The sequence below is a fragment of the Procambarus clarkii genome, chromosome 37 (assembly GCF_040958095.1).
Source record: "Procambarus clarkii isolate CNS0578487 chromosome 37, FALCON_Pclarkii_2.0, whole genome shotgun sequence".
NCBI classification, from domain to species: domain Eukaryota; kingdom Metazoa; phylum Arthropoda; class Malacostraca; order Decapoda; family Cambaridae; genus Procambarus; species Procambarus clarkii.
In genome coordinates this window covers 22,657,445-22,671,340 of record NC_091186.1, presented here as the reverse complement: position 1 = coordinate 22,671,340, position 13,896 = coordinate 22,657,445, and the positions used below count along the sequence as shown (strand labels likewise).

At 50.1% G+C, this 13,896-nt stretch overlaps 2 protein-coding genes across 2 annotated transcripts; one reads left to right on the top strand and one right to left on the bottom strand.

Moving 5' to 3' along the window:
• Positions 1-425: 425 nt before the first annotated feature.
• Positions 426-2,000, bottom strand: LOC123765970 (uncharacterized). Its single transcript, XM_045754833.2, has one exon. It carries the CDS (start codon positions 1,998-2,000, stop codon positions 426-428), a length of 1,575 nt encoding a protein of 524 aa, XP_045610789.2.
• A 109-nt stretch (positions 2,001-2,109) lies between these two features.
• Positions 2,110-7,928, top strand: LOC138371866 (UDP-glucosyltransferase 2-like). The gene is made up of 2 exons (XM_069336902.1): positions 2,110-3,257; positions 7,764-7,928. The coding sequence occupies exons 1-2, from the start codon at positions 2,382-2,384 to the stop codon at positions 7,926-7,928; spliced, it is 1,041 nt and encodes a 346-aa protein (XP_069193003.1). The 5' UTR covers positions 2,110-2,381.
• The last annotated feature ends 5,968 nt before the right edge of the window (positions 7,929-13,896 follow it).

Below are 13,896 nucleotides of genomic sequence, written 5' to 3'. Positions count from 1 at the left end.
TAACATACTTATTCATCATTCTCGATTGATGTTAATTTTAACATAAGTACTTAACCGCAATTCATAATTCCAACTAATTCTGTAATACCTTTCATTATTCTCCTAGTTCGATGACTCGACACGGGAGGCGAGTGGCGCTACCGTTTTCTACACACGAGTCGAATTCCTTGGAGAAGGGATGACCCAAGCCGGCCAGTCAGGTCACTACCAACTTTTAATGTTAAATCTATGGTCTTTCTATATTAACAGCCCCACTGTTAATATAGAAAATCCTGGGATGTGAATCCCGACTATCCTGCTGACAGCCCAGTAACCTTCCCAATACCTCTGAAGAAGAACATCTTATCCCTGAACTGATATAACTAAATGCAATATTCTTAATCTTTCAGCAAAGGCTGATCAGGGGCTGTGTCCCTACCTAGGGGTTAACACTTGTGATACCAAAGGAAAATCAGAATGGCACTAGAGTACCCTTCAGTGATGAAGGGTACTCTCCATACAGCTGGAGATAGGGCATGCAGGTGGTGTGGGTGGTGTAGGGTCGTCTGGGTTGGGGGGTGAAGGGTCGTCGGGGGGTGGTGGTGTAGGGTCGTCGGGTCGTCGGGGTTGGGTGGTGTAAGGTCGTCGGGGGTGGGTGGTGTAGGGTCGTCGGGGGGTGGGTGGTGTAGGGTCGTCTGGGTTGGGTGGTGTAGGGTCGTCGGGGGTGAGTGGTGTAGGGTCGTCGGGTCGTCGGGGGTGGGTGGTGTAGGGTCGTCGGGGGTGGGTGGTGTAGGGTCGTCGGGGGTGGGTGGTGTAGGGTCGTCGGGTCGTCGGGGGTGGGTGTAGGGTCGTCGGGGGTGGGTGGTGTAGGGTCGTCGGGGGTGGGTGGTGTAGGGTCGTCGGGGGGTTGGTTGTGTAGGGTCGTCGGGGGGTTGGTTGTGTAGGGTCGTCGGGGGTGAGTAGTGTAGGGTCGTCGGGGGGTGTAGGGTCGTCGGGGGGTGGGTAGTGTAGGGTCGTCTGAGGGTGGGTGGTGTAGGGTCGTCGGGGGTGCTCAGTGTAGGGTCGTCGGGGGTGGATGGTGTAGGGTCGTCGGGGGGTGGGTGGTGTAGGGTCGTCGGGGGGTGGGTGGTGTAGGATCGTGGGGGTGACGGGTGGGCGGTGTAGGGTCGTGGGGATGACGGGTGGGCGGTGTAGGGTGGGCGGTGTAGGGTCGTGGGGGTGTAGGGTGGACGGTGTAGGGTCGTGGGGGTTGACGGGTGGGCGGTGTAGGGTCGTGGGGTTGACGGGTGGGCGGTGTAGGGTCGTGGGGGGTGTAGGGTGGGCGGTATAGGGTCGTGGGGGTGACGGGTGGGCGGTGTAGGGTCGTGGGGGTACAGAGTTGGCGGTGTAGGGTCGTGGGGGACACAGAGTGGGCGGTGTAGGGTCGTGGGGGGTGCAGGGTGGGCGGTTAATGGTCGTGGGGGTGACGGGTGGGCGGTGAAGGATCGTGGGAGTGCAGGGTGGGCGGCGTAGGGTCGTGGGGGTGACGGGTGGGCGGTGTAGGGTCGTGGGGGGCGCAGGGTGGGCGGTGTAGGGTCGTAGGGGTTACGGGTGGGCGGTGTAGGGTCGTGGGGGTGACGGGTGGGCGGTGTAGGGTCGTGGGGATGCGGGTGGGCGGTGTAGGGTCGTGGGAGTGCAGGGTGGGCGGTGTAGGGTCGAGCGGGGGGCCGCAAAGTGGGCGGTGTAGGGTCGTGGGAGTGCAGGGTGGGCGGTGTAGGGTCGTGGGGGGCGCAGGGTGGGCGGTGTAGGGTTGTGGGGGGCGCATGGTGGGCGGTGTAGGGTCGCGGGGGGCGCAGGGTGGGCGGTGTAGGGTCGTGGGGGGCGCAGGGTGGGCGGTGTAGGGTCGTGGGGGGCGCAGGGTGGGCGGTGTAGGGTCGTGGGGGGCGCAGGGTGGGCGGTGTAGGGTCGTGGGGGGCGCATGGTGGGCGGTGTAGGGTCGTGGGGGGCGCATAGTGGGCGGTGTAGGGTCGTGGGGGGCGCATAGTGGGCGGTGTAGGGTCGTGGGGGGCGCAGGGTGGGCGGGTATGGGAGGTCACCGCCAGCTGGCTAGGGGTGTGGGTCCACCAGCTACTCCTGTGTGTACGCTTATCACACAGCGCCTCTGATTACACACAGCTCGGACGCCTCTCTCACTCACTGCTCCTCCTCCTTCCCTCACTTCGTCGCTGTCACCTCACTGTGTGTGCGTCTCCCTCCCTCCTTCACGGGCCCTCACTCGCCCCACCTCACACACCTTTCCTCACTCATCTCCAGTCTCAGATTTCAACCCAATCCGCCGTCGAGATTGTACAATTTCAACCGAATTGCCGATCGGAATCGTGGTTGCGGGCGGCAGGGTGGTTACCTGGAGCGCGAGTCAGTGCATGATGAAGGTAGCGTGCATGGTAGTGTCCGTTGCAGTGCTCCTGCTACTGTCTCCTGCGCCGCTCCTCGCCTCGGACCTCCTGTTGCTCACGCCCTTCGGCTCACGGTCCGTGCGTAGTTTGTTCTCGGTGCTGACGGAGGGGCTGGTGGCGCGGGGACACACTGTCACCCTAGTGTCGAGTGGGGACCCCGTCCCGTCTCACCCTAATGTCACCCATGTGCTGTCGCCCCATTCCGCGCTCGACCACTTGGATTTGTTCGAAGTGCGTGAGGACGGCGCGCTCTTCCGCCTGTGGATGAAGATCTTCCCTGCCATGGCCCGGGAGCTATACTCCGACCCCAAAGTCATGGATCTCTGGCACGATAGACACAAATTCGACGCAATTATCATTAACAGCGCAGCAAACGAAATGGCGTTTCCCTTCCTGTTGGATAGGGTGGCGCCGTTCATCACCCTGGCCCCAGTGGGCACCGAGCCGCTGCAGCTGGCATATCTGGGCAACGTGGTGTCCCCGGCCGTCCTGCCCTCCGTCATCGTGTCCTACGACAACACCCTCACCCTGTGGGAACGCCTCGTCAACACCCTCGCCACCGTATTCATCCGGTACTCCTTCCGACGAGTCGTAGGAAGTCCGCTTGCTACCGCTCTCAGGGACACATTTCCGGAACTTCCAGATCCCTTTGAGCTGTACCCTCAGCAGGCGCTGGCGCTGCTGAACCAGCACCACCTGCTGGATGGTTCGGTGCCCCTCCTGCCCAACCAGGTGGAGGTGGGCTGCATGCACTGTCGTCCTGCCGGCGCTCTGCCTCCCGTGAGTACCTTCTACCGTTTACTTATGTTCCCTCTCACTGTTATATTGGGAGTACATGTGGGTGTACACATGTGTGGTTGGGGGTGGGGTGGACGGGGGGGGGGGGGGTGTGCGCGCGTGTGCACATGTGTGTGGGGGGGGGTGCATATTCACCAAGAAGTTCTTGCAGAGTCGAGTTTGAGTTCGTAAGCCGCGCCTTTCCAGCTGCAAATTGGTGGAACTTACAAATTGGTGTGTTTCTGAAGCTGTGTATAGATGAGGCTGTAAATAAAGTTTCCCAACTATTTTTGTGATTCATTTGTCTTTACAACTTCCATCGACGCCTCTTGTTAACTATCAGTAATTTTCAACATTGCTTCTTTGTCAATTCCCCTTAGTATCTTGCACGTTGTTATCATGGCTCCTCTGATCGGCCTGTCCTACATATAACTGAGGTACAGTTGTCAAACTCATACACTAGATTAATCAGTTCCCTGATCAGTCCTGCTGAATATCTCTGCCCATTCATTTCGATCAGTGTGTTACTACAAGTGACGATTCCATACCGAGAGTTGCATACTCCAGGCAGATTCCCACGTATGCTATATATAATATTCTAAAGGCTTCCTTACTTAGACTTTTTTTTTAATCTATTCAAATAATGTGCGCCTGTGGCATCAGAGTTGTGTCGACTCTCTGATCTTTCTCCTTCTCTGAGGTGGAACGTGGCTGACCACCAACTCGTTCTCCTTTTCTGAGGTAGTAAATTCTCATCCTTTCTGGTAGAAGGTTGTAGATTCTTCATCCTATCCTGATGGTCTCCTCCCTTGTGCTTCTACTCTCATAACACTGCATTTTCAAGATGAAATTCCAGTAGCCACTTTTCAGACCACAACTGTAGTTTGTATACATCTTTTTGCATCGTCGTAGTTCTTCCTCTGTCTAAACACTTGTCAATACTGTCTTGTAAGGCACACATGGATATGACCAAGTTACCTGCCGCGCCTGCTGGTGGCGTGTGGCAACAATACAAGGGTGTGACAACAACAGAAGGGTGTGACAACAACAGAAGGGTGTGGCAGCAGCAAAAGGGTGCGACAACAACAGAAGGGTGCGACAACAACAGAAGGGTGTGACAACAACAGAAGGGTGCGACAACAACAGAAGGGTGCGACAACAACAGAAGGGTGAGAAATCAACAGTAGGGTGTGACAACAACAGAAGGGTGTGACAACAACAGAAGGGTGTGACAACAGCAGAAGGGTGTGACAACAACAGAAGGGTGCGACAACAGCAGAAGGGTGTGACAACAACAGAAGGGTGTGACAACAACAGAAAGGAGTGACAACAGCAGAAAGGAGTGACAACAACAGAAGGGTGTGACAACAACAGAAGGGTGTGACAACAACAGAAGGGTGCGACAACAGCAGAAGGGTGCGACAACAACAGAAGGGTGAGAAATCAACAGTAGGGTGTGACAACAACAGAAGGGTGTGACAACAACAGAAGGGTGTGACAACAACAGAAGGGTGTGACAACAACAGAAGGGTGAGAAATCAACAGTAGGGTGTGACAACAACAGAAGGGTGTGACAACAACAGAAGGGTGTGACAACAACAGAAGGGTGCGACAACAGCAGAAGGGTGTGACAACAACAGAAGGGTGAGAAATCAACAGTAGGGTGTGACAACAACAGAAGGGTGTGACAACAACAGAAGGGTGTGACAACAACAGAAGGGTGAGAAATCAACAGTAGGGTGTGACAACAACAGAAGGGTGTGACAACAACAGAAGGGTGTGACAACAACAGAAGGGTGTGACAACAACAGAAGGGTGTGACAACAACAGAAGGGTGTGACAACAACAGAAGGGTGTGACAACAACAGAAGGGTGTGACAACAACAGAAGGGTGTGACAACAACAGAAGGGTGTGACAACAACAGAAGGGTGTGACAACAACAGAAGGGTGTGACAACAACAGAAGGGTGTGACAACAACAGAAGGGTGAGAAATCAACAGTAGAGTGTGACAACAACAGAAGGGTGTGACAACAACAGAAGGGTGTGACAACAACAGAAGGGTGTGACAACAACAGAAGGGTGTGACAACAACAGAAAGGTGTGACAACAACAGAAGGGTGTGACAACAACAGAAGGGTGTGACAACAACAGAAGGGTGTGACAACAACAGAAGGGTGTGACAACAACAGAAGGGTGAGAAATCAACAGTAGGGTGTGACAACAACAGAAGGGTGTGACAACAACAGAAGGGTGTGACAACAACAGAAGGGTGAGAAATCAACAGTAGGGTGTGACAACAACAGAAGGGTGTGACAACAACAGAAGGGTGTGACAACAGCAGAAAGGAATGACAACAGCAGAAGGGTGTGACAACAACAGAAGGGTGTGACAACAACAGAAGGATGAGAAATCAACAGTAGGGTGTGACAACAACAGAAGGGTGTGACAACAACAGAAGGGTGTGACAACAACAGAAGGGTGTGACAACAACAGAAGGGTGTGATAACAGCAGAAGGGTGTGACAACAACAGAAGGGTGAGAAATCAACAGTAGGGTGTGACAACAACAGGAGGGTGTGACAACAGCAGAAAGGAGTGACAACAGCAGAAGGGTGTGACAACAACAGAAGGGTGATAAATCAACAGTAGGGTGTGACAACAACAGAAGGGTGTGACAACAGCAGAAAGGAGTGACAACAGCAGAAGGGTGTGACAACAACAGAAGGGTGATAAATCAACAGTAGGGTGTGACAACAACAGAAGGGTGTGACAACAGCAGAAAGGAGTGACAACAAGAGAAGGGTGTGACAACAGCAGAAAGGAGTGACAACAAGAGAAGGGTGTGACAACAGCAGTAGGGTGTGACAACACCAGTAGGGTGTGACAACACCAGAAGGGTGTGACAACACCAGTAGGGTGTGACAACACCAGTAGGGTGTGACAACACCAGAAGGGTGTGACAACACCAGTAGGGTGTGACAACACCAGTAGGGTGTGACAACACCAGTAGGGTGTGACAACACCAGTAGGGTGTGACAACACCAGTAGGGTGTGACAACACCAGTAGGGTGTGACAACACCAGTAGGGTGTCCGGCACTTCTTGGAGAAAACTATTTAGTTTTTTCTTGAAGATGTCCAAGGTTCTTCCCGCAATATTTTTTATGCTCTCTATAACTAAATCCAGAGTTCTTCATCCCCAAGGGAAAACTCATGTCTCTATAACTTTCAAGATCAACATCCTGAACATTGAAACGTGTAGGCAGTACAAATACCTTGGAGTTGGTATTAACAGTGACATTGTAAACGATCTACACCGTAGGTTAAAAGAAAGACTAAAACCATTGAGAACACTTACTGGTAAGAATATTGGTATCAATATTAAATATGCTAGACTATTCTATATGATGTTTGTTAGATCTCTCGTTGATTATCATGCCTTAATTAATTTCTCACTCCTCTGTGTTGGACAAACTTGAAGTAGTACAGAATGAGGCCATTAGGATAATTCTTGGTGCCCCAAGATGCACAAGAATCATCAACATGAGGGAAGAACTGAAGCTTCCAACCATACTAGAGAGAATCATGCAAGTCAACACCACCTTTTGCCTTAAAGTCATGAGAGATCCTACATCTCCTGCATTGCTCAGAGACAAATTATTTAGTGCTGTTAACACCTTATTGACTGGTGCCGACATACCAACTCACTCCTTTTATGATAAATGGCCGAGAAAAATACCTACAATCTCAACATTCCTTTTAAGTGCAATCTACCTGTCTCTGATATTCCTCTTTATCTGTACCCCACCATTCAAGTATCATACACACCTGTCACCAAGAAAGATAATGAGAATCTTGCTCTTCTCAAAGCTGTCACTCTTGAAACAATTGCCTCCTCCATCGAGAGTCTAAGATCTCACGAGCACTGTGTCTACACCGACGGCTCAGTCCAATCTTCTACTGGACGGACTGCAGCGGCATGTAGGTTTTATAGAAATAATATTTGCACAAAGACTGTCAGTGTCAGGTTAAACAACTGGCTGACCTCCACACAAGCAGAACTAGCAGCATTACACCTAGCTACCAGTACATTAAGAAAAATTGGAGGAGGAATAATATTCCTCCTCCAATTTTTCCTCATACTATCAATTATAAATGACCTAATTGCTGCACAGAGTAAAGGGTCTCGAATCTCCTTTGTATGGATATCTTCACACATAAATATAACCCATCATAATGAGACAGGCATTGCAGCCAAATTAGTGTGCAACAAAGATGAAGTTGAATTAGATCTAGGTATCCCCCACCTCTACTGTCAAAACTATATTGGTCCAAACACTCAGGTCTGATAGGAAAGAAATTACTGACTCCCAACGACCTGAAAGTACTAGTATAAAAAGCTATGATTTGTTCAGATCTGAAAACCTATATCTATGGGCAGCACAAAACGTCCACCAGACTATGCGACACAGTGGTTGCAAGGATCAGGTTGGGTTACCGTTACCTGTGGCAGGTGGTTACAGGTGACGGATCTCCCAATCCTGAGCACTCCAGGTGCAAACTCTGTGAGCAGGAACTGCGGCATGATCTCCCACACTACATCACCGAATGCCCAGTTATTAGACCTTACAGACCAATTGGCATGAGATACCTGGAGCTTTGCAATTACTTTATTCACTCTCGTATTCTTAAAGATATCCTCACAGTGCACCCAAAATTTGCCAGTGCAGTCTACTGAACATATGGCCCTGTATGACTAACCATCCTGCGAGATGGGGACTTATATTACCACTGCTATCTTATTCACTCGTGTTGATGATATCCTCAAAATGCATCCGGAGTCTGTCAGTGCAGACTACTTATCACATGCCTCTGTATGACTAACCATCCTGTGTGATGGGGATTTTTTAGCATCACGTAGTTATCTTTTTTGACACACTGCACACCCCCTTCATATAGTCTAGGGTAGCTGCACAAATGCAGATGTACCTCATGTATTAATAAAAAAAAATCTGATTGTGCCTATGGCACCCCTGCTCTTCACTAGTTCGATTCTGCATTTTCTTCCATATCGTTCAATCCAGTATGTTGTTATTTTACTGTGTAGATTTGGGATCTGACCCTCCAGAATTTTCCACATGTATATTATTTGATATCTCTCTGGTCTTCTTTCTAGTGAGTTCATTTGGAGAGCTTTGAGTGGTAGTGGTAGGCATCCGTCAATCCCATGGGGTTATGGAGTTGTGCCCTGGGTGTCTAGTTGTAGTCCAGCTGGATGCAGCGCCTGCTGTGGCTTTGAAGGCTAACCCGAGAATGACAGTCCCGACTGCAGCGAGCGTAGATAAACGCCGAAGCGAGTGTGTCTGACAGTGGTCGAGACCTCTTCTGAAATCTATTATCCTCCGCCTGCCTCTTCAGTTCATCCTTAAATTGCTGAAGTCCCTTCTGCACTTTGCATCTCCATGCAGATCTGTCCGCAGCTGCTGCCTCCTCGTGTTGATGTTGATGTTCATCTGCTTGAGGTCGCGTTTGCAGCATCTTTAAAATGCAGCTGAGGTCTTCCGGTGGGTCTCCTTCCTGATGCCAGTTCTCCATACAAGAGGTACTTTGGTATGCATCCATCGTTCATGCGTGTGACATGTCCCAGCCATTGCAAGCGTCTCTGCTTCAGGAGAGTGAACATTGAAGGGACTCCTGTTCTCTCGAGTACTGTGTTGTTGGTGACGTGGTCTTTCCACGTGATGTCAAGGATGCGTCTCAGGTTCCGCATGTGAAAGGTATTGAGCCATCTCTCCTGGCGAGAGCGCAGGGTCCAGGATTCCGAGCCGTAGAGAAGTGTACTCACCACACATGCCATGTAGAGTTGTGCCTTGATGTGCACTGTCAGTTTGGCATTTTTCCCAAATGCGCTTTGTGAGCCTGGCCAGTGTTGTTGCAGCCTTCCCAACATGCCTGTTGAGCTCAGTGTCCAGGGAAAGGGTGTCTGAGATTGTGGAGCCCAGGTACATAAACTCGTGAACTGCCTCCAGCACATAGTCTGCTATATTTATACAGGGTAGCTCATTTACATCTTGTCCCATCACCTGTGTCTTCTTCAGGCTGATTGTCAGGCCGAATGCTGAACAGGCTGTGGCAAAGCGGTTGAGTAGCTGCTGCAGGCCTTCTGCTGTGTGTGTGGTGATTGCCGCGTCATCGGTGAAGAGGAACGCCCTGAGGATTCGCATCTGTACTTTTGTCTTTGCTCAGAGTCTGGATAGATTATAGAGCTTTCCATCAGATCTTGTATGGAGATAGATGCCTTCTGTGGTTGTTCCAAAGGCAGGCGACGAGGATTGCGAAGAAGATGCCGAACAGGGTTGGAGCAAGAACACACCCCTGTTGATGTTGAATGGTTCAGAAGTTGAGCCGTCATACACGACTGTCCCCTTCATGTCTTTGTGGAATGATTGTATCATGCTGAGTAGGATGGGTGAGCAGTCAATTTTGGCCAAGATCTTGAAGAGTCCATCCCTACTCCCGAGGTCGAAGGCCTTTGTAAGGTCAATGAAGGCGATGTACAAGACTTTTCTCTGCTCCTTGCACTTTTCTTGAAGCTGTCTCAGGGAGAACACCATGTCAGTGGTCAACCTCTTTGCTCGGAAACCACACTGTGACTCAGGGTACACTCTTTCGCCAAGAATCTGAAGCCTGACCAAGACGACCCTGGCGAAGAGTTTGCCGACGACGCTGAGGAGGGAGATGCCGCGATAGTTGTTGACATCGCTTCTGTTACCTTTATTTTTGTAGAGAGTGATGATGTTCGCATCTCTCATGTCTTGTGCCACCGAGCCCTCCCTCCAGTACTGGCACAGAAGTTCATGAAGCTCAGTTTTAAGTGTTCCACGAGCGCACTTGAGAACTTCAGGCAGAATCCGTCGTCTCCTGGGGCCTTCCCTGAAGAAAGTGAATCCACTGCTTTCTCAACTTCTTTCACAGTTGGTTCAAGAGCAAGTTCTTCCATGATGGACAGGCACTCGATTGCATCCAAAGCCTCTATGCTGACCAAGTTCTCTCTGAGTAGAGTTCGGAGTAATGTTCCACCCAGCGATTCATCTGTTGATCACGGTCTTTAATGATCTCTCCAGTCGCTGACATCAGAGGAGCTGTCCTGTTTTGTGTAGGGCCTGTTGCCTGTTTGATCCCTTCGTACATGCCTCTTATATTGCCGACAGTGGCCGCATTCTGGATGCTGGAACAGAGTCGAAGCCAGTAATCGTAAGCACAGCGCCTCACAGTTTGTTGAACTCTACTGAGGGCAGTACAGAGGGCCTGTAGGTTCCTTTCTGAGGGCAAGTTCATGTAGGATGAGAGAGCTCGTCTCTTTTTCCTCTACGAGGGGTAACAGTTCCTCTGCACTGGCCTCGAACCAATCTGCTGACTTGTTCTGCCTTTTACCGAAGGTGGACATGGCAGTGTTGAAAATAGTGCCCCTGAGATGTGACCACCTCTCACTTGCGCTATCGCAGAGTGGTGCAGGAAGGGCATTTACCAGCGCCGCAGTGAATTCCTCCACCTTGTGAAGGTCACGGGTCTTGTTTACGTAAATGCGTGGTCTTCCCTCCTTTGCTCTGTGAATATTCCGGGGCTGGAACTTGACTCTGCAAACGACGAGAGAGTGGTCAGTGTCGCAATCTGCGCTCTGGAAGCTGTGGGTCAGGTTGACGTTTCACAGATTGCTACGCCCTGTATGCACCAGGTCGAGTTGGTGCCAATGCTTAGACCTGAGGCGTCTCCAGAAAACCTTATGCTGGGGCTTGGTGTCGAAGAAGGAATTGGTGATGCAGAGATCATGACGGCAGCAGAACTCCAGGAGGCTCTGCCCACTCTCATTCATCTTCCCAAATCCAAACTGGCCCAGGTAGGAATGCCAAGAGGTATGATCAGAACCAACTCTTGCATTAAAATCTCCCAGGAGAAAGACTGGCTCTTGTTGAGGTATGTCTCTGAGAGTTAGGCCGAGGTTATCATAGAACTCGTCCTTTGCTTTGGTAGAGGAGGTCAGTGTTGGTGCATTGGCGTCGATGAGGCTGACCATTCAAGCTGCTGTATGAAGCTGAAGTTTGATGATCCTTGCAGACCCCTCTGTGGGCGGTACTATGGACCCTAATAATCTGTTCTTGATGGCAAAGCCAACGCCATGCTCCCTTACCTCTTCTGGAGGTTTGCCCTGCCAGAAGGTAAAATCCTTCTCCCCTATGCTGCCGGTCCCGTGCAGACATGTCTCCTGCAGGGCGACTATGTCCATCTGGAGCCTGCGCAGTTCATTGTTGATCACAGCTGTCTTGCGGGCGTCGTTCACTTCCAGTAGATCTTCCGAGAAACCCGGTGTCATGGTCCTTACATTCCATGTGCCCAGTTTGAGAGCTGGGTGGCTCTGTGTTTGTTTTCTTTTGCTTGGTGTATAGTTGACGATCCGCTTATTGGACTGTGGCCTAAGCCCCACGCACCCAGTGGAGCAGGTGGACTGTGATGGGAAAGCACCTTATTGGCTGGGGGCTGCCCAGCTTGAGGTGGGCGGTAGCTATCTTATGAAACTGGACGATTTCTCCCACCGATGGAAGCAACCCCTGGCACCTCACTCTACGCCAGTTGAGTGGTATGCTTATCACCGGTAACTGTCGCCTCCCGTGTTGAACCATCGCCAAGACGATGTTGCAGTGTCCTCTCCAGGGCACAGGCCTGGGCAGTAATTATGGAGGACCAGCTGTTGCCCATGCAGCAGATCCACCCTCTCTACACCACGGATGTGATCCAAGGGAAGGGCAGGCGCCGATACGCTTGGCACCAGTGTCGTCGCAGGAGTTGCCAGAATGTAGCTGTAAACAGCTGCAAACTGCCTTAGGGACTCCGACTCCGGATTTTTCCTCAGGGTTGACTCCCAAAGTTTTTCCCATGAGTGGGTTTAGTTGCAAGACAGCAGAGGTTTTAATTCGGGGTTTTCCTTGCCCTAGATGAGCTGCCTTCCCAGGATAACGAGTCCCATCTGCCCGAAGCAACTAGTTTTAAGGCGCCAGAGACCTGCCTTCGCCCCTTCTCCTGTTGGTAGAAGCAGTTCCGCCAGGCCTAGAGGCTAAGTCACACGTGCAGGCCAGGAGCTGGACTTGGTTGTCAGAGGCTATTTGAGACGCACGCCATCAGGGGCACTTTAGAGGCTGTGGGAGCTTATCTCTACAACCTTCCCCCCGGCTATAACAACCCTTGGAACCAATTTTGCCAATTTTGCAAGAGCTTTGAGACGATCCTAATAATGTAGGTGCTTTATTATGTCTATGTATGCCGTATATGTTCTCTGTATTCCCTCTATTTCAGCAATCTCTCCTGCTCTGAAGTTGGAAGTGAGTACTGAGCAGTACTCAAGACAGGGCAGTACAAGTGATTTGTACAGTACAACCATTATGATGGGATCCCTGGATTTGAAAGTTCTCGTAATCCATCTGATCATTTTTCTGGATGATGCAATATTTGCTTGGTTATGCTCCCTAAACGTTAGGTCGTCAGACATCATTATTCCCAAATCCTTTACATGCATTTTTTCCTACTATGGGCACATTTGACTGTGTTTTGAACCCTGTATTATGTTTAAGGTTCTCATTTTTACAATATCGTACCTTGAATTTATCACTGTTAAACTCATGTTATTTACTGTTGCCCAGTCGAAAACTTTATTAATATCTGCTTGAAGCTTTTCAATGTCTTCAGCAGAGGTAATTTTCATGCTGATTTTTGTATCATCTTCAAAGGATGATACGAAGCTGTGACTTGTATTTTTGTCTATATCTGATATGTGAATAAGGAAAAGCAGTGGTGCAAGGACTGTACCTTGAGGTAAAGAGCTTTTAACTGCGCTTGGACTGGATTTTATATGGTTGACTGTTACTCTCTGTGTTCTGTTCGACAGGAAATTGAGTATCCAGCGTCCTACTTTACCAGTTATTCTCATTGACCTCATTTTGTGTGCTATCACTCCAAGGTCACATTTATCGAATGCCTTTGCGAAATCCGTGTATACCACATCTGCATTCTGTTTGTCTACTAATGCCTCAGTGACTTTGTCGTAATGTTCAAGTAGCTGTGAGAGGCACGATCTTCCCGCTCGAAATCCATGTTGGCCTGGGTTGTGGAGGTCATTGGTCTCCATGTTGGCCTGGGTTGTGAAGGTCATTGGTCTTCACGAGACTGATGACCTGACTCCTGATCACTCTCTCAAATACTTTTATTATGTGGGACGTTAGTGCAACTGGTCTATAATTCTTTGCCAATGCTTTGCTCCCTCCCTTGTGTAGAGGGGCAATGTCTGCTGTTTTAAGCACATCTGGTATCTCCCCCGTGTCCAAGCTCTTCCTCCACACTATACTGAGTGCCTGTGCTACTGGCACCTTGCATTTCTTTATAAATATTAAATTCCATGAATCTGGACCCAGAGATGAGTGCATGGGCATGTTTTCAATTTCTCTTTTAAAATCTGCCACGCTCGTGTTAACATCAGTTATATTTACAGGGGTTTGGATATCAAGCAAAAAGAAATTGTCTGGATCTTCCACCTTCATATAGGGATCTAGATGAAGTAAAGTGTAAAGTGTGTGGACAAAGACAGGGACACACACTCGAACACTATATCTTGGATTGTAGTAAAATTGAGCCATTTAGAGATAAATCTAAGCTCACTC

Bases quoted from the DNA above. Each gene is read 5' to 3' on its own strand.
- LOC138371866 (XM_069336902.1), top strand. From the start codon at position 2,382: ATGATGAAGGTAGCGTGCATGGTAGTGTCCGTTGCAGTGCTCCTGCTA. The intron at 3,258-7,763 runs GTACACATGTGT...CTCTGTGAGCAG, and splicing joins TATTGGGAGTACATGTGGGT to GAACTGCGGCATGATCTCCC.
- LOC123765970 (XM_045754833.2), bottom strand. From the start codon at position 2,000: ATGCGCCCCCCACGACCCTACACCGCCCACTATGCGCCCCCCACGACC.